Source organism: Coloeus monedula, assembly GCF_965178545.1.
Source record: "Coloeus monedula genome assembly, chromosome: 4".
Classification (NCBI taxonomy): Eukaryota; Metazoa; Chordata; class Aves; order Passeriformes; family Corvidae; genus Coloeus; species Coloeus monedula.
In genome coordinates, this window is record NC_138784.1 from 40,803,720 (window position 1) to 40,829,469 (window position 25,750).

At 38.1% G+C, this 25,750-nt stretch overlaps 1 protein-coding gene across 1 annotated transcript in view; it reads left to right on the forward strand.

Annotated features, from left to right (window-relative positions):
- The window catches only part of PTPRR (protein tyrosine phosphatase receptor type R), a 140,119-nt gene that overhangs the window by 11,199 nt on the left and 103,170 nt on the right, over nt 1–25,750 (forward strand). Inside the window, exon 2 of the mRNA XM_082279664.1 lies at nt 3,485–3,789. Coding sequence (XP_082135790.1) covers nt 3,485–3,789 — 305 coding nt within the window. The remainder of the gene's footprint in view (nt 1–3,484; nt 3,790–25,750) is intronic.

The window sequence follows — 25,750 nt, forward strand, 5'->3', positions numbered from 1 at the left end:
CTTAAAAGTCACCAAAATCAGTTCGTCATAACTTCTGACAGTTTTCCCGGTAGCCACAGAGAAGCATTTTCTTTTTTGTAGAAGTGCAGAATTTGGTGTAGGGTTCCCAGTCTTCTCTTCCTTTAGGGTTGGAGAGTGGCAGTATTTAAAGGCAACACATAACAATGTAGCAGAAGTGCTGGTATTTCTAGCTACGTAATTCTCCAAGTGTCTGCTTGCTGCCTATTGCTTGTGTTTGGAGCTGGAGTCTGGAGGGTAAAGAAGGAATATATTATCATTTCATCAGATTGAGAGGAATTTTAGGTTCCCCTGTAGGATCAAGGTTGGCCAGTTTGTGAGGGTCGCCTGAGGCATCCATGGCAGTCTGGGAGCCACAGTCTGGTAGGGGGGCCTTATACACTGTCTCCTAAGGTTAGTGCAGTTTTTCTCATGGGGCACTGTGGGTGCTTGTAACCTACTTAAGATACTGGGGCTGTGTGGACTTCTCAGACAACCAAATTCAGTGTAGTTATTTTCTTGGAACATATTTGAACTTCTGAGTGCTCATCTGATGAAATAAATTTTATGTGAGTATAAAGTGTAATGTTGTGTAATTAGACTTTTAATTTCTCTTTACTACAGGTTAAACAATATATTTTGTTGTCCATCTTGAAAATCTACTACAATGGACTTTGTACGGCTGCAGGGACTGGTGTTACTGGTGTGATACTTAGCATTCTAATGGAGGCAAGTCTGCTGGGATTTAGAAGCAAATGGTGATTCTGCTGTTAAAAAGTACTGAGATTCAAGGACAAGTGAGCTTTTTTGGTAGTTCCTTTAACTATTCTTTTATCAAAAATATTCAGGGAAGAATTTGGAGTGGTAGTTAATTGTAATTTTTTCTGCTTCATTCAGTAAAAATAATGAAATAAGAGAGAAGGTTGGAATATTGAAGCGGGTAAAAAATGCAATACAAAGAATTCAAGGAGAATCACCATTGGTTTGATTCCCTCAGAAAAAAAGGGGCAGAAATGAAGGAAGCAAAGAAGACAAACCAAATGTGTCGGTGGTTGCATTCCTTTGTATTATCTATGCTCAGTTTTGGAATGCTGGTGTTCTGTGAAGGAGACATGAAAATAAATCCAGCAAAGAGATGACTGTGAGAAGTAGGTGACTATGAGAAGTGCTGATGCTTCCTTATTTTTATTTTGCCACTGACACAACTCTCTAAATTGGTAGTTAAGACCAGCCCTCAGGATTTTATCAATGAAACCAACATCCACAAATCTTAATAAGAACCCAGAAAGCTTAACAAGTTTTGAAATTCAGCTGTCTTTAAGACTATACTCTGCAGTGTCTCTGGTTTTTTTTCCTCCTGCTTTCAGACGTCTTCCCAATCAAAACCTGACAAGAGCTGAAAACATGTGACCTCAGTGGTCATCTAGGAGATTGTGTTTGTTTCAACCATTTGAAAGAGTAGCCTTAGATTCAGCATATTTCTTTATAATAGAGGATCTGTGTTGTTTTTACTATTGATTTTCTGTTCATGTATGTTATAAATTGCTTCACTACCTACTGACCGGTTCCCACTTATTCCAGAGCACGCATTTCTCAATGATGCAAAGCAATTCTGTAGCACAGATAAGGTATTGTCCCTGATTTCCCTAACTGAAATTTCATGAGGAAATTAGGTCAACAGAATGTAATTACCTACAGTGAAACCTCCTAAGGGCACTGGGTAGAGCTGTGCAAATGACTGATTATTTTGATTTGCTTACAGAAGCAAAAAAAAATCAGAGGAAAAATTCAGTTTGACTAGAACAAAATGATTTCTTGTTCACCCTGACTTGAAACGTTGTTGGTGCTAAGCTGCTCTTCATAGCTCATTATGAGAATTAAAATAACGTTGTTTTTATATTTTTTAAACTAAAAATCAGCTCTCAAATTTAACATTGCCATTAACTCCAGCAGCATCTGAAGAGGAAATTCCAGGCTGATCAGTGAGCTCTCTGGGTTCACTTCTCTGAGAACAAAAAGTCCCTTTTCTACCACACTGCGTTTCTCAGTGTGTTCTTCTGGAGGTGACTAATGCAGCTTCAGTTACTTTTTATGTGTGAGTGAGCTGATCCTTGCCTATTATTCTGGTCAGATAGACTGCCTTCCAGGCTGGGAGCTGAACTGTGCTTTTGTAGCTATTCTGTTCAGCATAGAGGCAAGATTCACTATGTTTTGTCCACAAAAAAACCCAAAACAACAAAAACCAAAAACCAAACAAAAATTTAGTCTTGGTTCCTCTTATAAAAGCATCATCAGGAAGTATTTTGTCTTTCAAAAGAGACTTATTTTTTACTAATACATAATTAGTTAAACCCATGTAATTACAGAATCACAGAATGGGTATGGTTGGAAGAGATCAGTGGGATTGCATGGTCCAACCTCCCTGCTCAAGCAGGGTCATCTGAGAGCACTTTGCACAGGATTTCATCCAGATCATTCTTAAGAATCTCCAGTGAGGGAGACTTCACAACCTCTCTGGGCAATCTGTTCCAGTGCTAAGTCACTCACACAGTAAAGAAGTTCTTCCTCGTATTCAGGTGGAACTTCCTGTGCATGGGTTGATTCTTGTCCTATTGCTGGGCACCACTGAGAAGAGCCTGGCTCCATTCTCTTGGTAACCTCCCTTCAGATACTGCTAGACATTGATGAGGTCCCCTCTCAGTCATCTCTTCTTGAGGTTGAACAAGCCCAACTCTTTCTAACTCCTTGTTAGAGATGCTTGAGTCCCCTGTCTCCAGTTCCCTAATCTAAGAGAGTTTTTTGTACCCAACACCAAGGTATGCAAGGTATGGCCAAACCCGCACACCTGTATCTCCTCTGCAGAGAGCCAGGTGCTCCACTGGCTGGCCAGGCGATGCTTGAGTGAAGGTTGGGTCATAACAAGAGTTGGCACAAGGGGCTCCTGGTGTAAGCAACTGAACAAGGAATGCAGAATTAGGATTATGGACTTGTCTGAATTTTCTCACATGTTTAAATACGGTTTTTTGATCAGGTTCGTGACCTTTTCTTCTCAGGTGCCCATTTATAAAAGATGATCACTGCTATTCTCATCTTTGATATTACTGGGTGATAAAATACGTCAGAAAGTTGACTGCATATGCTTTCCAGTTGAAGTTGGTATCAATACGGAAGTTGAACTTGGCTCAGCATGTGCTCTGCTTTTGCACATCATTTTAGAAATGTAGCCATGGCTGGGAATACAAATAACATTTATAAAAGTCCTGTGAAAATGAGCTTAAGAATGTGGTACACTTCACATACTTAGTAGACTCTACAGTGCTGTTAATCTATTGCTATAGGAAACACATTGTAAGATTTTAAGTGAATTCTTGTATTCCAAAAATATTTTTTCCAAATTTCTCAGAACCCAAAAATCTCCTTGAATTTCCAGAGCCGTCTACAGAATAGCCAAGAGAGATATTCTAAACTTACTCTTCTCTTTCTACAGGCTGCTTTTCTGGAGACAGTGACCACTTTTTGGCAATTCATCAGCGAAAGAGTGGAAAACCTGTGTTTATTTATCACCATGTGGAGAGTGTGGAGAAAAGTCTGGATACAGACAGCTATAAGGATTCCAAACAAAATTTCCATTCTTCTTCCCACACCAAAATGAGCAAGTTGCACCCTGCAATAATTGTTAAATCAGCCTTCCCCAGATCTGTTTATGATCCATCCCTCAATCTCTTAGCAATGACTGGTCAAGATTTGGAAGTGGAGAATCTTCCCATTCCTACAGCGAATGTGATTATTGTGGTAAGTGACTTCTTCTGGGTTCTGGAGAGTTTTTTTGTGAATAAATATGCCTGTAGATAAATATAGATGGATTGTAATTAGATTATAGATAGATTGCCTGACTGATCATCTAAATCTAAATAGTGACCACTTGTCTTGAATTTCTTCACTTTGGTGGAATTTGCATTCATATAATCAGACTCTGATTAACAACAGTCTGGTGAACCAGTGCAGAATATAACCTCTCTGTAGGTGAAGACCTTACCTTTGCCTCAAATGCTGTTGATCCTCTTGTCTTGACTGATGTTTGCACAATTTTTACTGAATGGGCTTTAAACTTACTCTGCATAGGTCACAAGAAAATGTTCTTCAGGGAAGCATTCTACAGAGGCAGTGAGATTTTAAAAGGGTGACATAAAGGTTTCATTCACTTCTGTTCCTCTGGTAAATCCACCATTATGCTTACATAGCTGTTTGAAAAAAAAAATCCTGTTTCTTGCAAAGAGTAAGAATTTTGTCATATGCACTTCTTCTGGTGTTATGGATTGGAGACCCTCCACTGTCAGTTAACTGTGTGACCTTCCCCTTTCTCAAGAAGGTGATGGCAGTGCTCCCTCCTGCAGTGAAGGGCAGATCAGTTTAACTGTATAGTGATGCTGCCCTGCTGCATCCTCACCCTTCGTGCCAGTGGAGCAGCCTGCTGTCAGGAGAGCTGTCCTTGGTGGGGTGTGCAGTACAGTCTGTATGTGTTCTGCCTGGACACTGCTTTCCTCACCGCCGTGTGTAGGCAGCTCTCCTTGATTCCTGGAGGGAAGAGGAGCCACTTATAATGAGTGCTAATGCACTCATTAGAGTGAACCAATAAAGATGAAAGTGAAACCTGTAAATTGCTCGTTTCAGAGGAAGATGAGAGATTAAAAGAGAATGGCCTTTACAAACAAGGAAAAAAGAACATAGAACACTAGAGCATGTTAGCACACCAAGTGTGTCAGAATCCCATATGAGTTCCCTGTACTGTACTCTAAAGATCTGCCCTCATGAATGCACCAAATGTAATAGAGTAGTGACAATGAAAAAATTAATCAGAGTAAAAAAAAAGAAGATGGTAATTTTATTTGTCCAAGTTTTAACAGTTAGAAAACACTATCAGGGAACGAGGCTCAAAAAGCTGTGCTCTGGACTTGTTGCATCCCATATGAACAAGACCTCCTCATCTGAGTTTAGATGGCTAGCATTGTTAGTGGACTAGATTCAGCTGTGTGGAAATGTCTGTATCAGTTAAAATAAGGTACTGACAGTCTTGCTTTACTGGGGACAGGCCAACTGCAGAGTCCCAGTACTGAATGGTAATGATCAAGGGGAGGAGATGCCAAGCAAGCTGGATATATCCATACCTCAAAGCTAGCCTAAGCCAGCAGGGCCAACTCCATGGTGAAGGGTACCTGCTCTCTTCTTTCCACTGCATGCATTATTTCACTTCCGTTCAAGGTGAAACCTTTCTGTTAGTGCAAGGAACTCAGAATATGCATGGCCCTTATTTTTTTTCATTAAATGACACTGTTACCTATGGCCTGTTATTTTCGTAGGGCTTTGCACAGTTTTGGAGACCTGTGGTCCTCAACTTGTAATGAAAGAATCCTGCAAAATATTCTGGGGCTACCCTGATTTTAGCTGACTGGCTCTGTGCCTGCATTAAAAGCTAAATGATGCAGATTTTCAATTGGCACATAAAGTCACATAAAAACAGGTCCATTAAATCTATATTAAGTTCTCATTAAGTGACTTCGGTCTGAGGCTTTCCTGCTTCATTTCTAGGATGGAGCTGCTGCTTTGAAGCCTTCTGTTCTGGCTGAGAACCATATGTGCTTTAAGGGGAGGTATAACAGCATGAGCTAATCATGATATGAAAGCTGTTCATTGCTTAGGTTCTTCAGCTATCTTTGGATGTGCTGAAGGACAGTGGTTTTGGTTTGTTTTTAATGTCATCCTTTCAGAAAAAGTGTTTGGGGAATCGTATGTTTGAAGCCAAAGTGCTGGGAGTCAGACAGTGCATTGGACTAATCCCACCATCAGAAATTTTGAGGGTGTTGTCTTTAAAAGGGCAGCTGTCCCACGACAGGGTGGTTGCCATCATTCAAGCACAGCCCTGCTCCTTCCAGCTTTCTGTATTTCAACATTCTGTTTCTCCCTCTTGAATGTCACCTGAAGTAGATTGTAGTGTTAATGTAATTACCAAGGGAATCTGGTTTGTTCTGAATTGCATGTGTATCACTCCCTCTTTATTTTGAATTAGCACTTACTGCCTGTTGCTGCTTTCTGGTTTTTAATATATAGGGCAAGCGTCAACATTTGTTATTTTGCCCTGGCTGACCCTTTTTGTTCCAGCCTTTAGCAATGTTGTTGGTTGCTCAACTTGAAAGGGCAGTTGCTACTGTTAGTGCTTCTTGTAATCCAGTTGCATGAATGGTGCACATTGTGATTTAGTATGAAAGCTAGCAACTTTTTTTTTTTTTAATAAATCAATGCTTTATTGGCTCTGAAGAGGAAAGGAAACTGAATTCAGTCTAATTTCAGTGATTTAAGGTCCATTTTCTTCATGATCAAGGTGGAAAGGTAGGGTGAATGGATGCCTAATGCAGAACTATTACAAGGTTACATTTTGTGCTTAGGACTAAACCGTCTGACAAGGAAAATGTTGCCAATGCACAGCAGAGTGCCATGAAGCCAAGAATTCTGCAGGTAGTGTGTCAAAAAGTGGTGTTTTGTGACTCTAACAATAAAGAACACATGTTAAGAAGTAATTTTACTGAAACTGGGGATATTGTAGTGCTTGTTTGCCTAAGCAAGGAAGAGGAGGTATTCGTTTTCTGGGAGGGAGTTTTATATAATTAAAGGCAATCACATTACCTGATATTGAGTTCCTGCTGTTTGTTTTCATATGTGTGTGTGTGTGCGCGTTCAGTTCATGTTGTTTATTGAAGGAAGTGAGGACAATTCAGAGCTCTTAGAAGCATTTTGACTGTTCTATAAATGCATTAGTACTTACCCATATGTTCTGTTTAGCTGTCTCTCTACATGATGTGAGACCAACTCATCTGAAAATTGCTTGGATAACATACAGAGTTACATAATTTTTTTTAATACTTGAGAGTTCACTATTTGTAAGCTTTTGTTTTGCATCTCAGAAACCATATACTCATTGAAGGTATTAGAGAATTAGTAGTGCAGTGAACAAGTTCTCAAAATGTTTATTTGTGTTTATTCCAAGTCTTTCCAATACTGAATATGAGAACCACTAAGGTCAAGACTGTACATGGAAAGTTGGAATAGAATGTGCATAATCACTTATGATAGAAAATATCATCTAACATACTTATTAAAATCCAAAACACATACAAACATGTATAGAGTTAGGGCTGAACTTGAGAGAAAAGCAGAAGAACTTGGAGTAAAGGTTACAGCTCAGACTACGTCTAAATTATCACCTCATGGATATACTAAAGCATCGTCCCTAGGAACCTGATATGGTTTGGTCTGTCCAAAGCCTCTCTCAGGCACACAAGTGTATTGTATCAAGATTTGACCAAGCTACTCAGATGCTTTTTTCACTTGCATCCTGTGAAGTGTTTCAGAAATGTAAAGGTAATAAACTTGCTCAATACATCACAATTTTCTCTTTCACACCTCACTCTTACTATACACCTTCTTATATAAACATGAAAATCTGTCTCTTTTTCTGTTGGTTAGAAAGGACACAGGGTTGTACCGTAGCCTCAAATTCAGCTCATCTCTTAATTTTTGTTTGATTTACATGAGTGTTAGTGAACTGAATTGATTTAATTAGCTTCTCTCAACTAATGTCAATAGGACATAAGATTCACAGACAGCCACATAGAGCTTCTCTTTCCCTTTTCCATGGCATTTTGTGTAGGGCTGTGTAAGGCTGAATGCCTCAGAGCTATAGCTTTTCCATACCATCACATCTATTTTGTCTCTAATATTTGAACTATTTACTTCAAAGCACTCTGAAGAGCACAAGGAAGAACTTCAGGTGCTAGTACTTTGAGAGAGGATTCAGTGGAAGAGTAAACCATATGTAAACAAGAGTAAACAACATATGTATCTATAAGTAGATATTCATGTGGGAACTAGGTATTCAAGCTTCAGTATAGGCAGTGGAAATCTACCCTGCTGATAGTCTATTAAACTATCTAGCACGTTTCTAAACATGTTCCGGATTACTAGGGAGTTAATATAGGTCAGGGACCATATCCAATAGGCAGACTAGATGTGATCATCCTGATTTTGGAGATTAGTACTGACATGGACCATTTCCACAAAAGTTTTCTCACAGCCAGAGAACAGTACCAGATGCATTTAATCTACTAGTATATTGCAGCTTTGATACCTGCTTCAGGGTGAGTTCCTTAATTCAAAATGGCTGTCGTGATAAGATTTATATTGATGATAATGGGTGCTTTGGCACCTACTGCACACTGGCTACCTACCTATCATACACGCACGCAGACATGTACATTTAGTGACATCTTAATCTGGAGCTCATTCCATCTTAGACAACACATTTTCTGTTGAAATAATGTGGAAATCCTTTCCAAATCTAGGTACAGTTCAAGTAGGTGGGCTGCTTCTGGGTGGGCTTGGGTAGCTGAAAACCATGTGGTTGTGAAACCACAGCAGAGCTGCTTTTACACTTATGTCAGATTCATCCCACTGCTATATTCTCTTATATAACTTTCCTCATACTACATACTCAGAAAAGATGCATTTTTTGCTCACTTGCTGATGTGGCCTTAGATGTGTAAGTTTATTTCTCCCTTAATTCCCCATATCCTGATGTGTCAGGTTTAATTACCAGTGTCAAAGCCCAGAATTTATCTATATTATTTGTTCCTAAATTTTGTTTCATTATTCCCACACATTTTTTCTGCTGGAAATGCCTATTTTTCTAATTCTTTGTACTCTTTGTGAAGCCCTGGCGTCCATGTGGAATGTCATCCCTAAGTTCCTCTAGGAACACACAGGACATCCATTTGCTTCTTCCTTGAAAAGACCAGACAATGGGAACCAGACTACAATATGCCCTTTCTTCTGAGCATTGCAGTTCTCTCCACTGACTGGTTTTGTTGGAGGGCTGTAAGAAGAACTCTGTGAAAAGATTCTGATAAAAAGGTGGGGGCATCCAATGCTTACAGTTATTTTCAGTCTAAAAAATGTTTTCCATATAGCTGCCTCTTCTGTGGAGACATTTAATATAGATTTCCTTTCATGAAAATAGAGCAATGTTTGCGGAATTTATTTTTTACTTTTCTTTAAATGAAAAATGCGTGTTTCTTCTCACTGGCAATTTGGCAATACAAGATGCCTTCTTTTTCAAGGCTAAGTCACAGAGTCTTACTGAATGAGAGGAGCAGGATAGAGAGAGTCCTCTGAGTCACAGAACCAAGCTGTGTGTGATCTTTCTGTGTGCCAGAAGGTAAATGACCTGAGAATCCCAAGACGAGAAGATGCTCTGATGTTTTTTCACTTATAACCTGTAGCAGTTTTCCCCAGCTGTCCACTTGAGTGACTGCTTTTCCAGAATCTCTTATTATTCTTTTTCCTGATGCTGAATACCACACCTTGATAGAAGATAAAGTCTCTTCCTTTCTTCAAGTTCTCTTTGTTAGGAACTCTTCTATCTCTCAAATACTGTCAGCCTCTGCTGGCTCAGCACCCACCCAGTTAAGTGGCCCAGTAAGGCCATGCGGAACAATCAGTAAAGGTATCTTGAAATATTACAGTCTCAGTCTGATAAATATGCACAGAAGTCTGTGAGGAATCTTGACAGCTGAGCATGATCCATTAGACAGAAATTTAGGACTACTTTTAGGAGAGCACAGACTAAAAGTCATTTTCTTTGGGACCTAGAGAAGGAAAGAGGAATGGATAAGACTGGGGATGTTCTTACAAAAGAAGAGGCACAGTTTCAGAAGCAATGGTTTGTTGCTCATGCAGTGTCTGCCTTGCATCATGTGTTGTGTCATATGTTATCTGTGGTTATTTTGAAAATTATTCAAAATGGGTTTATCATCCCATTACACCCTGTACAGTAATGTCCTAATTTTCACTGGGATAGATGTATGTGTATATAATTCCATCTATTTCTAGAAGTAATTATGCTATATTGCAATAATAGAAGTGGCTAAGGATCTGCTTTTTGAATACTGCACCTGACCCTGGGGTCTCAGCCTCAAGTCTGTCAAATTCTGACTCCAAAAAGTGATTTACCTTCTGGTTTGTGGAAAGATCACGTGCAGTTTGGTGCTGCGACTCAGAGAGCTCTTTGCATCCTTCTCCTCCTGGCTGGTAAGAGTATCCTAAGCTCACTCCCTCTGTAGGCCTTGTGAAGAGACGGTCAAAATACTTCTGGAAGTATATTAAGCTAAAACAGTGGGTTGAAAATAAGGCAAAAAATATGAGAGAGGAGAACAAGTAGTCCATAAATGACAGGTCAAACAGTGCTGGGGCAAACAGGCAAGCTAACTATCTATGAAATATAACAAAAAGTCAGATGTCATGTTTTATCACTGAACATCTGCTATCTCTGACCTAAGAGAGGGATTGGCACTAAGCCAGCTAGGCCAAGGAGGAAATAGAAAATCATGTCTCTGCAGTGATTTCTCAAAGGAGCTTTCTGAGGAGTAAGATCTTAGAATCTAGTGAGGTATCAACTGTATCCATCTCCATTTTCAGGGCATGTATTTGTCAGATGCTTGGAATAGCAGAGGACAAGTGCCATGCTGTTAGTGAAATTTTAAGATCTTATTATAATTACAGTGCTGAATTGTTAACAAGCTCTAAATGTTAGTCACACATTTCAAGAGTGGGCAATATCAGTCAAATACATTTAGTGTGATTGTTATAATCACTGTTATGTCTTTTTGCACTTTACAATGTGACCCCAAATATCAGGTCTTCACAATATTTGGCTTCTAGACTCAAGTCCACCTTCTAGTTAGAGATTGATGCTCACCATTACTCCTTAAGTTATTATACTCGACGTAACATATCTGCAGCAAGCCCTGCAAACAGACCTAGTAGCCTGCAGCTCTGTCATTCTGGATTTTGTTTGCACAAAGAAATCTTGAGAGTCTGCATTAGTTGGCCTCATTTGCTTTCTGCTTTCTTCTGTGCACTTCAGCAGGGATAATTGCATGCTGAACCATTATCACAGTATTGTGTTCACTGTCAGTCTTTGAGGAAAACAGGAATGATTGCATTAGGTTGTAACATGCACTAAAACCTCCTTAAGGGACCTTTTTGTCATCTGATTTGCATAATGTTAAAAGAATGTTGTGAGATACTCAGCAACCCAGTGCTTTGATCGATTATCTTGCTGCTGGCAACTTTGGGGGTACTTTTGTAACATTCAGTGGGATGTTACACTTGCACAAAAGCTGGTCATATCTTTCACAAATTGCCCAGATCCTCTTCAGTCACAGCATTCCTTTTCCTGCATTTTTAGTGAAGGGAAGATGTTGAAGTAATTTAATTTTCTTCATAAGCTGCACCGTTTAAATGAAAGCTGGATTTTTGGAGCAGGCATGTTATATGTTTTCAAGCTAAAGCCTAAAGTTTCATTGACAATTAATATTGTGCAATTTATCTGTAAAGGATGTGTCAGCTGTTCCATATTCCTTTCAACTGTGTATTCCTGTTACTGGTTAATCCCAGCTATAAATTAAATGCTTGTGTGTAGCAGAACAGAATCTGCTTATGTTCTTCCATTCTTCAAATATGTGAGTTTTGTCTTCCAGGAAAAATCTTTATTAATTGATAATTTTATTTTTTTTTAAACATTTCCATGAAATTAAATTCAGATACAGTTGCAGCCAAATCAAAAATCTTCAGTATTGCTTAAGCTGTATACCCAAGTGTGGGAGACCTGACTCAAAGCCTTGCTCTAAAAGAGGTAGAGGACAAAACTGAGTTTGAGGTTTTTCTCATTTCACATGATCTGGTTGCTGAGCTAAGGGGTAGAGAGCACCACTTTTCTCATCCTCAAAGATGAAATTATTTGTTTGACCCAAACCACATTGTTTCAGCTAACTGAAAATTCAGGGAACTGTTGTTCTTGGATTGATCCAGTACAAATTTCTTGTATGTGTTTTGGTCTCTAAAGGAGGGAACCCTCCCTTCCCCAAACAAACAACAAAGCCCCCCGACAGCTGACACCTCCTTGTATCTTACATGGCTCCTTTTATTCCTGTGATTGAAAAAGGCTTCTATACTATTTCTGTGCCATGCTGTACTGAATTCCAGAAGAAAAGACACAGAGATTTAGACAGTAGTGGAAACTCTCTGGCTTTTTTATGACAGTGTCTAAACTGTGCTTTGGGTGTTTCAGCTTTTTGGTTCAGAGGACTCCTCACTGGTTGGAACTGCACTGACTCCATTACACAGAACAGTACAGAAAGGCTTGTATTTCAGAAGTTCAGGAGGTTGCTCTACCTCTATCAGTGTTCTCTTTTCCTCTTATGAGTGGAAATCTATTACTGCCTAAATTTGACTAAGGAAAGGGGAAGTTTCCTGGCATGCAGAGTTACAGGTGCCAGCACTAGAATCACACAATCCTTTACGTTGAAAATCATAAATAAGCTAGATGGCCCTACTGGGATCATGAGACTCACCAATAGAAAATCAGTGACTACTTCCCACAATAAATCTATGCATTGTGTTGATAATTTTCAGGAATAAAGAATGAAGAAGCACTACTTAAAAATTCTTTTAGCGCCCTCAGAGAACTATCTTTGTGAAAACCCTATTGCCCTACAGTAACATTTAAAAGGCAGATAAAGGGTGCTCAGATAAAAGACAGCAAGGCAGCATGTGTTTCCTTATCAGTCAACGTTTTGTTGGATCTGGCAGTTCAGCCTCTGGAATAATCCTTTTGGTTCTTCTTTTCCAACTTTGTTGTTAGGAAAAGTGACAGCTTCTAAAAAGTTCCTTAATAGATGGTTCATAATGTGTTCCTGTGTGCAACCTCTTAAATATTAAGTCTTGTAAAAACTGCTTTTGAAAAACAAAAAAAAATCATTATTTTTTTTATCATCATGACATTAATATGTGATATTTTAAAACACAGTTTTAAATTTTTGAATCAGGCCAACAATATTTGAATCAGACAAACAATATTTGGAAGCAGAAGATGATCATCTGAACTCATTTTTTAAAATGCTTCCTAGGTCTAGCATTACTGCACTTTGGCCTCTCTTTAGCAAAAGAAATAAATATTGGATTCTGAAATTAAATGCAGAGATTCAGATGATAATGGGGTTTAAATGTGATAGCATAGCTCCCAGGTGAATGATGTTTTTTCAGTCACCTCAGTATCAAAATTGTTCATGGAAAGGGGAATAGCCCAGGGAAGTAAGCAGAGAGGTACAAATTCTTCGTCTGTCTTTGTTCTTGTTTCTGAAAGCATTTAAGTGGTATTTCACTGTCCTTCCTTTGAAGGTCAGCCATGACTGACACTTTTTAATGGAGCTAATTCTTACTTGTCTCTGAACCACAATAAACTGGTGGAAAATACTTTTAGTGGATACAGTGCTTTAAATTGAGTATAGGGTAAAAGCATCATGAAAAGCGTCCGGGGTATATATCAAGACTGCTAAAATAATAGGGTTTAATAGTGTAGAAAGGTGGTTGACTGCATATGTTATGTCAGTGTTTATTTAAACATGAATTGTAACAGATTTACATTTCAACCTTTATTAGCTGTTGGAGAATAGTAGTGGAATGTCTGCTTTGTACAAATTTGGCTGAGATCACATGTTCTCCTTGGAAATAGTCATTGTGTAATAAACTGTAGCATAGAAATCAATGACAATATCAATCAAAATTTTTACATTTACAATACACTAAACCAAATTTATACAATGTTATTGATTAAGTTGAATTTCTTTTTTTTTTTGCCCATTTTTCTGTTCGTACCTTCAGAATAAGAGGTTATCTTTTTGCTGGTACTAATTGTACAAGTAATCTTGTTTTCTTTTTGAAAACACACTCAGGGAAGTAAGGATGGCTTCTTTCATGGTCCTGTGGTGTTCTGGCAACACTTACAGCTTTCTGCTTTGTTTAGCCAAATTGTTGCTGATATGCTTTCTCCATGCAACACATGGTATATTGTCTAATTAGGAAAACAGCTCTGGAGGCTAATCTTTAGGCGTGGATATGATATTTCAATTTCATGTAGAAAGTAATTTCATGTTATAACAGTTTATTTTCAGGTACTGTAACATGTAGTCTTATAGTGGTGCAGTCTTCTGAGCTGACAGGTCTTTAAAACACAAATGTTTTGGGTGAGTGGAAGACTGACCTTAAATACTGCACTCTTAGAGCCTTTGTATTCTTTAGGCAAAGGAGAGCTGAAACAGTGTAGAAATTATATTCCTTGTTTTAAGCTGATGATGAAAAATAAGCATGAAGCATTGTCCCCAAAACCTTTCTCACAGACTTTCTCTGAAACGGTGTTACAGGATGCTGTGGCTCTGCCTAATTAGGCACAATAGAAGTGTATACAGGCAATAGAAATTAACTTGAAAATTAAAAATACTCCCTTTCTTCCACTATTTTCTGTTTAAAATGTAGCTACATTAGTTAAAGACCTCTCCCCTTTATCCATGGGCTACTCTGATGTATGCTTAATTTTAAGGCTATCTAGAGTGACCCTGGTAGAATTCCCATTAAAGGAGGGCTGTGGTGGGAGAAGGGAAGTTGGCTAATATCTGTAGGAACACCCCTCTGGCATGCTGTATACATTTGTGGTTGGAACAAGTGAATACGGACTGGAATTGGGCAAAGAGGGAAAGATAAACTGCATATGTAAAAGACCACACAAATAATGAAATAGCAAGAAACCTCTTGAATGTTGATAAAAATATTAAAAAAAACCAAAACCAAAACAAAAGCAACTGACTCCTCTAGAAATAGGTAATAGGGCAATAATTCAATAGATACAGATATGATTTGAAATCCATAGACTAAATAAAAAATTTGATTGTAGCTTTAATTTTTAAATATACTTTATAAGAATCTCCCTGAAAATGGATATAAACTTTAATGAAATAACTGTAATGTTAGGCTTTTGGTAATGAATAAATTGGAAAACCATATGGATGCATTAAGTAGAATAATTAATGTGCCATACACAAAACTAGGACATCCATAAATCATTTATGATATCCTTTTCATCAGTTCTGGGCTCTTTTAGTCTTAATTGAAAGCCAGGGTAGCTGGATATTAGAAAAACTAGATTTGCTGGTCAGATAACAGACAACTCTCATTAAAGCATTAATTAATTTTAGAAGGCTGAGGGCCTGATCCATTAAAAACACTTGCAGAACAGTGCTATTTTAGTAATGTTTTGGGGTTTTTTTCTATTTTAATTACTCTCTTCCTCTGGTCAATGAAAGTTATTTGTGTTTTACTTTAACTTGCTCAGCAAGCATGATGGAATACTACTGTGTTTGTAGAATTAAGTATTGAATTGCCCAAACACTTCCAAATGCTTCAAATGGCTGTATGGTACAGTTACAAAAGTAAGGTGGTCTATTCCTTGCAGGAACTGTCAGTGAGCCTGTTTCCTCTTTCAAAGGCAGAGGTTCTGAGGACCTTTTTTGGGCAGTTCATTCTATGCCCAGTCCCTCATGTCAGTAGGAACAAGGGAACACCGAAGAAAATACCTTTTTGTGGATTTTTTTCACTTTTCTTGTATTTAAACATAGTAATTTAAACTCTTATTTTATCATCTTTAATAATGATCTGATTCATTACGAAGATGGCCAAAATAAATGTTTTGCATCACTCCTATAAAATGAGAGCATTTTATAAATGCTGAAATTAAAGTGAGACTTGAGCTATAACCTTACTCTGCCAAAGAGGTACACCTATGACAAAATGATCAGAGTTTTTTTAATAAAATACTTTAGGAAAAATTTTAACTGAAAAATGGATTTACACTATTGTTCTAAAAATATACAAGATTCAGTCTGACAATAATGTTATTCAGTTTGAATAGCATATCTTTGTTGTAGTGATAAATATGCTAAAAAAAACTAGAGATAGGCAGTTTATTTTCAAGTGTCATATTTACTTCTGTTCAGATGTTATTAGTAGAATGTTTTTGTATTCAGTTTTTCATTATTCAAAGTAAGGGACTAAAGAATGTTGTAGATAATGAAAAAATCTCTTATAATATAATGTAAAACTATGATGTAACATATTAAGACCATCACAGAATCACAGAATTCACTAGGTTGGAAAAGACCTCTGAGATCATCAATACCAACCTGTGATGTAACACCACCTTGTGAACCAGACCATGGCACTGAGTGCCACATCCAGTCTTTTCTTAAACACCTCCAGGGATGGTGACTCCACCACCTCCCTGGACAGCCCATTCCCATGCCCAGTCCCCTTTCTGTGAAGAACTTCTTCCTAATGTCCAGTCTAAACTTCCCCTAGTGCAGCTTAAGACTGTGTCCTCTTGTCCTGTTGCCGGTTGCCTTGGAGAAGAGACCGACCCCCACCTGGCTACAACATCTTGTCAGGTGGTTGCAGAGATTGAGGTGCACGAGGTAGATGTATTGGGCACAGATTTCAGGGCTTGCTATCCAAGGCATAGCATAAATGCACAGAGCTGGCCACCTCTAACAAAAAAATCCCTTAGACTTCCTGTGCTGGGGATTGTATTGTAGAGTTTGAGGAGCATCAATATCAGGGCTGAGTTATGGTATCCCTCTGACTCTGAGCTACTAATGCCTAAGGGCAGCTTTTGTGTCTCTGTATTCATGTGCCATTAAACTGAAATCCAAGGACAACTGAACGCTGCCTGTATTTCTAGGCCAGACTTGGATGTTCCCCACTGTCACTGCCACAGTCAAGCCCTTTCTCTTGTTCTCATCTAATTGATCTTTCTTCTTCTGTAATGCTACCAGTTTATTTGGCTGGCCAGCCAAGTTTGTTCAATGTTTGTCAATGCTTTCTCTTGGCCCACATCAAATTCACTTTTGCTTTCTACCATTATCTTTCAGTGGGTTGTAAAACAGGCTTGGAATAAAGCTGCAGGTTGTCTAGTCAGAATTTCCTTTTATGCCCTCTTTGACTCATTATCTGCCAGTTGTCCAGTCCTTATCTGTTATGAGCACAGCCCTATAAATTCTTTTCTTTAAAGGTAAGAGACTTCAAACAAAAAATCCAGTGCTTTTGGCATGCTGCATATTCATATTTTCTGATCAATCACTGAAGAAATTAAATACTTCAGAAATACATATCTGATGTTTAAAAGGACTGTTCAGTCAATGTGGCCTCATTAATGTCTCAAGTGTTGCCAGTCCCAGTGATCCTAGCCTTTGGCAAGCAAGGTTTGGCAAAGGCTGCTAGCTTTTCTTTGTCATGATGTTGTTATAACCCTCCCCATCCAGTGGTCTACAGCTATTGATCTTTGCTATTTTGGCCATGTTACTACTGTTGTAGTTTTGTCAGTTGTAATAGAAAAGCATTTACTATAATCTTTGGCTCCAGTATATAGCAGTTTATTTTCTTGGCTTGTCTACTTTAACATAGACACTACATCTTTGCTTTCATAATTTTATTCTGCCTGGAGGCTGACAGACTTTGCCTCTACCACTGGCTTTCTTTTCCTTGCCCTTTCCTTTAATTGTGGATTTCTTTCAAAATTACTTTGAGGGTGATGCAATACAAAAATACCTTCACTTTGATATCACATCAGCTGCCAAACAGCTGTCTAACAGCTCATTAGTTATGGAGTGGATCACACATTCCTTGTAGCAATTGAGCTGTATGGGCTGCTGATCAAGAACCACTGAAATGAATGAAGTCTTCTGAGTCAAAAAACTCAAGGCAGAGGTTGAAAATTAATTCCCTTTTTAAAGAATTTTGCGGTAAAAAAAAAAAAAAATCACTGTGATAAAATGAAACTATTTAAGCCTTTTAACTGGGAGGTAAGGAGGAAATGAAAATCATGTATCATAAAAATCCCGAGGCTCCAGGCATACAGCTACAATGGGTTCTCAGGTACCAGCACTTCTTTTGTCACATCCTGGTAGGAGCCGGGGCGGATGAGAGTCACAGAGGGTAAATCGGTTAAATCATCCAAGTCAGGTTGTCTGGTGTCTTTTATTTACATTGTAGGATAGAGCTGAGATAGGCTTATGGAGGGGGTGTTTTCAGTGCATTTGAGATTGGTCTTGCCTTCAGTTTATGGGAGTTGCAAGGCCAAGTCTCTTTTAGACACTGAAATGTTTTGCTTTCCTTTCCAGATTAGATTTTATTTAGTTAGTTCAGCTGAATGGAATCTGTACTCTTGCTGGAAAAAGGTTTATCTGAAAGTCTAGTCATTCAATTTATCATGTGGCATATGAGGACAAAGAAATAACTCTTCATCCTGAAGCATATGCAGATCTGAGCTGGGGTCTCCCACATGCAATATAAAGCTCTACCACATATCTGTTGCTTATTCTGAAGTAAATCAATCTTCTTCAGGTCTTCAGTATGTTGTCCCTTAGTAATATTATCAGCAATATATTATTTCTCAGCAGTATAAAACTAAAAATCTGGCAAGAAATTCTAGGCACAGGAGCAGGAGAAGGAAGCTATTCTTAGCTGTTCTTTTGCTAATAGTCTGTACAAAATAAGGAGGCAGTGCGTCAGCACGAGTCTCAACACAGATTATCCTGGTAAGTTCATACTGAGTTACTCATACAAGATACAGATAGTAGGGAGTTTCTGCACCCTTGCTAGAGAAAAAAAAGAGGAAACACTATAAAGTAAAAATTCAGACACGTGTTTTTGTACGGGCAGGCAAGACCACATGCAGTCCATGTCCTTTCTCTGGTAAAGTGGAAAGGCAGAAGTTGTTTTTCAGAGGCAATACCAGACAAATTACATAAACAGAAAGGAATGAATAAAACTTTTGTGAATTTTGTACACTCTGTTATTCTCTGTCTTCTAAAAATTGAATGTATATTCAGGAGTCATTTAGTTAAAAACATTGTCAACTAGACAATCATTTCAGCCAAACTTGCATTACATTACTTCTGCATTGTTCATTGTTTCCTGAATGATATTTTCTACTGGGACTTAAGACAATACTACTGATATGAATTGATGTGAAACTTATAAGAGTCCTAACTGCTTGATACTGCTTTGTGTTGCCCAGCATAAAATGTGTATTTTTCTCCAGTTAATCAGGCGTGTAATGTATTCAAAAGAGTGGTTCAGAACATTGCTGCATTTTTAATACATACTTTTTTTTTTTTTTTTTCATTCTTTTCTGTTTTAGCCAGTCATTCGGTGCTTCCCATGCAGTATTCTCTGCCCCTTTTTAACATTCTCTTATTCCCATGATAAGTTTGCTGGAGTTCTTGTCCCCAGACTATCTAGTCTGTAGTGCCTACTTAAAATATATATTTCACCATACATTCAACTAGTCCCCAGTGATTCTGTTCCTCCATCTACTCTCTCTCTCACTGCTGTGTGCTGGTCATATCCTTTCCTCATCCAACACTTTTCTTGTCTTTTGTTTTTTTTTTTTTTTTAACGTGTTTGAGTTTCAGGCTATGATAGGGCAAATATCTAATCTTATCCAAAATCTTTCATAATAAATTCAAACTAGGAAAAATGCTTTGAATAGCACATCTTCCTTGGTCATGCCCCCATATAGCCATTGGAAGTGAAGCTCTTCTTTCCTCCTTGGAGTGCCTTGTTGGTCTTCTGCACACTTCTGCCTGTGAACTCATCCATTTTTCTCACACATTCTCATTCTTGTCATGGTCTACTGTCCTACCTTCTGTAAGTGTGCTCCTTTTGTCAGGCTGTTACCAGGGTCTTGGCTTGCCTTTGCTTTTTAACCATCTTCTACTTCTGTCTTTCTTTTCACCTTTGTCTCCTGGTCCTTCCTTTAGTCTTGTTGTCTCAAACCACTTTACTGTTTTCTTTTTCCTCTCCATTTTTACATACTTTGTAGCCCACACTTCTCTTTGGTTCCCTTGATAGTCTTCCCCTTTGCTGTGAATGCTCCTTTTTGCCCAGAGCTGTTCTGTTACCAGACCTCTGACAATTTGTGGGTATTTGAAATTTTCTTGGACTGTAATGTGCATCTTCTCACCCTATACTAAGACAATATGGCAGGTGTTCTCAACTCTGATTTTAATTAGTTTTTTTGGTCTGGTGGTGTTTTGGTTTTCTTGTTGGTTTGTTTGTTTGTTTGTGGTTTTGTAGTTGAGTTTTTTTGAGGTTTTTTATTTATCTTGTTCATTGCAAGTAACTGCTTTGGTTCACTGTGAGTGCACCTATTTTCTTATTTGCTGTGTTAAACTGGGATAAAACAACTATAGACAATTCCTGCTTTTAGTATAGGGTTGCCTTGCATTTGCAGTATTCCATGGACTTCTGGATTCCAGTTGCTGTAGGGATTATTGTGAAGCATTTACACCCAAGTACTTACAGACTTGGAATTAAATTATGATATAACTGATTTGTAAAAAATCCTATTTGAACTCATGGCCCAAATATACTTTGAAGTCCAAGATTAAATTTTGTTGGTCTTGACAAAGTGTTACAGCAAAAATATTTTTTTCACTTTGAAAAGGGTAATGTTTGCCACAAGAATTGTGACTAACCAAAGCTAAAGAAACGTTTGTTCAAAGTCTATAAAGAAGTTATCTCAGTTAACTAAATATTAATTTAAGATTAATTTGTTGTAAGGTGTACGTGTCAAAGGTCACTTAGCAACATAAAAGTACGCAGTATTTCTGAAGTATAGGCCATTGAATAGGTTGAATTTGTACTCCGTAGAGTTTTGGAGGAAAAATGTCTAGTGAAAATACATCAAATAACAATACTGTCCACCAGATGTCCCTGTACTCATAGGTGGTAATGGACAATATTCATTCAACTGTCTAATTGCTTTTATTAAAGGCAATTTACACATAGTGTATGCATTTCCCAAGTCTCTCTTAACCACTGTGTAATAAGATCATGAATGACTGGCAATTTTATTAGCAGTATTTGAGAGCTGTAGTTATGAAAATAAATTACAGGAATTCACTGTGAAGTTTTTACTTGCCATCTCAGTTTTGGAAAACACTCTGTCTTTATCATGGTAGAAGTAATAACTATTGATCTCTTATATTTGTCATTTATATAAATCATACATTTAAATACCATAGTTATATAAATATTACCAAGCAATATGTTTTCATCTATTTACCTATCTGTAAAATAAGTAATTAGAACTGACAAAACTAGTGAGTTTAAGGATCGTGGCTCTTGTGGAGATTTCTTTTAACTTTTGGTAACTATTGGAGCAGAATTTGGTCATGGCACCTGTATTCATGCAGTGTGTTTCATTTCTGTGAGCTGCTCCCTTGGCTTGCTGTGCAGCGTGTTCCAGCCAAATGCTTGGCTACCAGCTGTCCTTGCATGTTTAGTGGCTACAGCAGGACTGTGAGGTATCCGTTCAATAGTGGGGTCTGAGGCTGCTCCCCCCAGTTTTTTAGATAACCATGTACCTGACCTTACCCACAGTGGGGCCTGCCCACAGTGGGGCCTGAGCAGGTCTGCCAACGCGTGTGCACTTAAGCATCGTGGCCAGTTTGAAGACATAACTTGAGTTTTCAGTGATGCCACCGCACGGAAAGGACACCTTGTCCTCTTTCTCCCTGGCATAACTAAGCTGCCAGAAGGGCATCTGAATCCATGCTGGGAGCAAGGCCCTGGCATGACTGAGAGATCCCACCCCAGGCATTCACTCTGTCAAGTCTACATGGGGAGATATCCTTGGAAAGAGAGGTGTCAAACATTGGTGGCAGGACTTATGTCCAGGTCTTCCTTTCATTTTCTCTGTTTTAAGTTAAATTATAGAGATTAAAATTTACAGAATTATTATTCTATAGTTGTAGTTGTGACCCACCAGACGTTTCTGTGTTTGACAATGTATTACTTGATTAGAATGTTTAATTTTAGTGATGGTCTTACAACCAATCTTCTGCTTTTCAGTTGTAGTTACAAAGTTTTGCAAGATGCATAGCCTTGAAGATTTCTGCTGCATGTGCATAAATGTATTTATGTGTATTTCTGTTGTTATCTTTTGCTTCTTAAAAAAAAAAAGGTACCTAAAAATTCCTTATTAAAACCAGGTAAATTTTTATTTCCTCTTAATAATGCCTTCTGCTAATGATTATAGAGCAAATGATACAGGTTCTTTGTTTTTCAATGTCTTTGTGATTCCTTCTTTTAGTATACATGTGACTTTCCTGATCAGCGAGCAGTAATGTAAGTTTTCATACTAGATACATAGACTGATCTTATGGTCCAGTTCTTAAAATGATTAGAAATGCCTCTGCCCAAATTAAAGTGCAAATGAGACCACATGCCAAATTCAGTAGATGGGTTTTATTTAACAGTAAATGTGAGAGAGACAGAGAAAGAGAGAAAGAGAGAAAGAGAGAAAGAGAGAAAGAGAGAAAGAGAGAAAGAGAGAAAGAAAGAAAGAAAGAAAGAAAGAAAGAAAGAAAGAAAGAAAGAAAGAAAGAAAGAAAGAAAGAAAGAAAGAAAGAAAGAAAGAAAGAAAGAAAGAAAGAAAGAAAGAAAGAAAGAAAGAAAGAAAGAAAGAAAGAAAGAAAGAAAGAAAGAAAGAAAGAAAGAAAGAAAGAAAGAAAGAAAGAAAGAAAGAAAGAAAGAAAGAAAGAAAGAACAGGAAAACAGTTGGGGGGGACAGAAAGAGAGTGACAGAGATGGACTGAAGAAAATATCACCACTCCGTGGATCCCACCAGCGTCCCGATGATCCTCTCCATCTGGTTATCTTGGTGGTGAGGGTGCCCCTGAAAAACATAGAATCCAATGGATTAATATAAGTTCAGGCCAGGTGGGAATGCCCAGGTACCTCCCCCAGGGGGGTCTTTGGTGGATTCTGACACCCCCTCAGCTGCCTCTCATGTGGATGTGACCTTCCCGGGGTTGGGGGTACCACAGCTGGGCCGGTTTGTGTAAGGGAGGATGAGTGTCCAGTGCCTCTGACCAGAGGTTATGCCACATACCCAAAGCCTCCTCCTCCCCCCTTTGTTGGGGACACGGGAAAATCTGTGCAAACCTGGCCTCTGTGGACTATGGCCTCCCCCACCCCAAACCCAGCCAGGGATGATTTTCTGCTGGGTTTGGCTTTCTTGTGGATGCATTCTTTTCCCTCAGCCTTGTTTACTTCTCCCTAGACCTGAGATGATTGAACAGTCAATCACAATAGTGTCTCCTTTGTCTTTCTAGGCATCTTAACTCACAGTCCAAAGGCATCTTCAGGAAGGGGTGGGCTTCAGTGGTTGTAGCTTCTTGATACAGTTTTTGCTATAATGGGCAAAACTTCTTCATAAAAAAGTTTAAAGCATGAACCATTTCAGTCTCTTACAATTGATTAATCAGTAGGAATTCTGTCTTAAGAAGAGGTCTGCTGTCTGGTGCCTAAGCACTGTAAGCTTTACTAAGTAAAGCAAAATCAGTAGGAGCCAAGGAAGCAGGAAGGTAGTGGGGTAGAACAAAATTCTTAACTAATTTGGAGAAAACAAGGCACTTCTGAAAGAAGCGGGTATCTTGTCTTGGTGGATGCGCCATGAGTTTGCCTTTCCTAAATTAAGACATTAACTAACACTTCATATTTATTACATGAAAATATATTTATGTATATTCATGTATATGTATGCCAAGATGGCATATTCCATGGAAATTTAAGAATTTTCTTTTGACTTCCTGGTTGCAAAGTTTTCTGGTTTTGTGAAGCATTATTGTCTCTGATGAACAGCTATCAAACAAAAGAACAATAAAAAATGTTTACTGCCACAGCCCAGTAAACAAGGTATGGAAGATTATTCCAAGTCTGAGTATTAGAAAATGCTACTCTGTTTCTCAAATCCATAGACCAATAGAAATGTAATTTATTTTTAAATCCCTTTTTTCCATCCTAGATATATTTATTTTTATTAAAGTATTTTCAGTTTGTGATATATCATGATATTAATGTAAAGACGCTTCCAGGAATAAGGTTTAGTGAAAGTAAAAGCTTTTACATGCATTTTAGCTCAACAGAGTGAGCTAAATTTACTTCAGTCCACTGGGCTAACTATAACTTAATCTTGTTACTTTATTTGCAGTTTCCTGGATTATCTCTAGCTCTTTAATCTCATGAAATACCATACTTACTAAACTGCTTGCATGTGTTCAGGAAAGGCATTGTCTAAAAAAGAAATAGAGACTATTTCTTGCACGACTTTATTAATTTGAATGTAGGATGTACACCGCCTACTGTAAAGGCAGTAATGAAGTCTGATTATGTAAGTACTTGTAATGGTTAAGTAGATTTTGTGCTTGAAACAAGAATGAATGGTATAAAATAGGCAAAAGTGTAATAACCAAGTTGTGACTTAGTTCTATTTTAGCAATATGTTATTAATGCTGCAATAGAATGACTCGACTGCTAGTTATATCTTGTGCTTTTAATGACCTAAATCTGAGTTAACAGACAATCTATCACCAATTAGTTCTACAGAGATAGTCATGAAATATTACGATACTTGTGCTAAACGTCTATAAAGTATATTTCATACAATATGGATAAGTTTTGTTCAGCAATGGCCTTTTTTAAATACAATTTCTTCCTTAACACTCCTTTTAGAGAAGTTAAAATCTTCTTACTGTGACTTCTATGAATTTTACTGTTTTTACAGTTTTTACTGACAGTAAAAGTTTTACAGTTTTTACAGTCAGTGTTTACTGACAGTAACACCTGCCTATATATATATATATATGTGAGTGTATATATATATATGTGTACATATATATGCATTTGCTCAACAGTATTTTATGTGCTATTTTAAAGTCAAAACATGGCTAGAAGAAATGTGAAACAATTCAGCAGCTCTGAAGTATTATCTGTGAGATAACTGTAAATGGAAAAAAAGATCTTAGATAATATTTATACTGTTACTTCTTTAATACTTTTTTCATTCTTAGTGTACTTCCATGACTGTATGTTTTTCTCTTTCCATGGTGTGGATGATGTTTTTCTGTTTCCTTGTGTGGGGTGATGTTTCCTTGTGTGAAGAATACCCGTGTGTTCCTTGGGCTCGCAGTGTTTCTGTTCTGGGTTGTACCCACATCTGCTCTGAGTCTATGGGGATCCGTTCAAATGGTTGGGCATTCACTTGCTTGTCTCACTGAAAGAAGGGAGCCAGAGGTCCCTATGGACAAAGAAACCTATGGACACTTGCTCAAACTGAATGTGCCTTGGATAAATAGCTGCACAGGACATGGCACTGTGTTCATTTCTACTTTCATGAGAAAAGGGTCAAGTTCAGTGTGAGTTTCTGCCTGGAGAGGACTGAGATCTCAGGATGTCGGAAATGACAGCTACCATCCAGCAGTGAGTGCACTGTTGCAGCACAGCAAATGCATGAGGAATGTAGAAGGGCCTGAACGAGTCCTGTCTGGTTATACGTTGTCATCTTGAGTCTTATTAATATGACCATGAGTGTGTCATGTTGAAGCTTTCAGATTTCAGTGAGCATGGACAGCTATATTTTTGTTTTGAATAGCTGTCGGGTTTACATTTGTGGTTCCAGAATGCTTTTCTGATAGCTACAGTACTTGCTGTTAGTCAGTGGGACACTGAGCTCTGCCTCAGACCTCCCTGACTGAGATTTCAGACCACTAGAGCTGCCCAGAATGCAGCTATGCTTTGTTTCTCATCTTGTCCTTTCTTTCTTCCCATAAGGGCTTATAGCACTCATGACTTCTTTTTTTGAGGACAAACCTAACTCCTGAGAGATTTTCAGAGAACTAATCTGTTTATATTTGGCTTGACTCCATCAATGACAAACAATATTAAGTCTATTAAATGGTACCCTGTTATT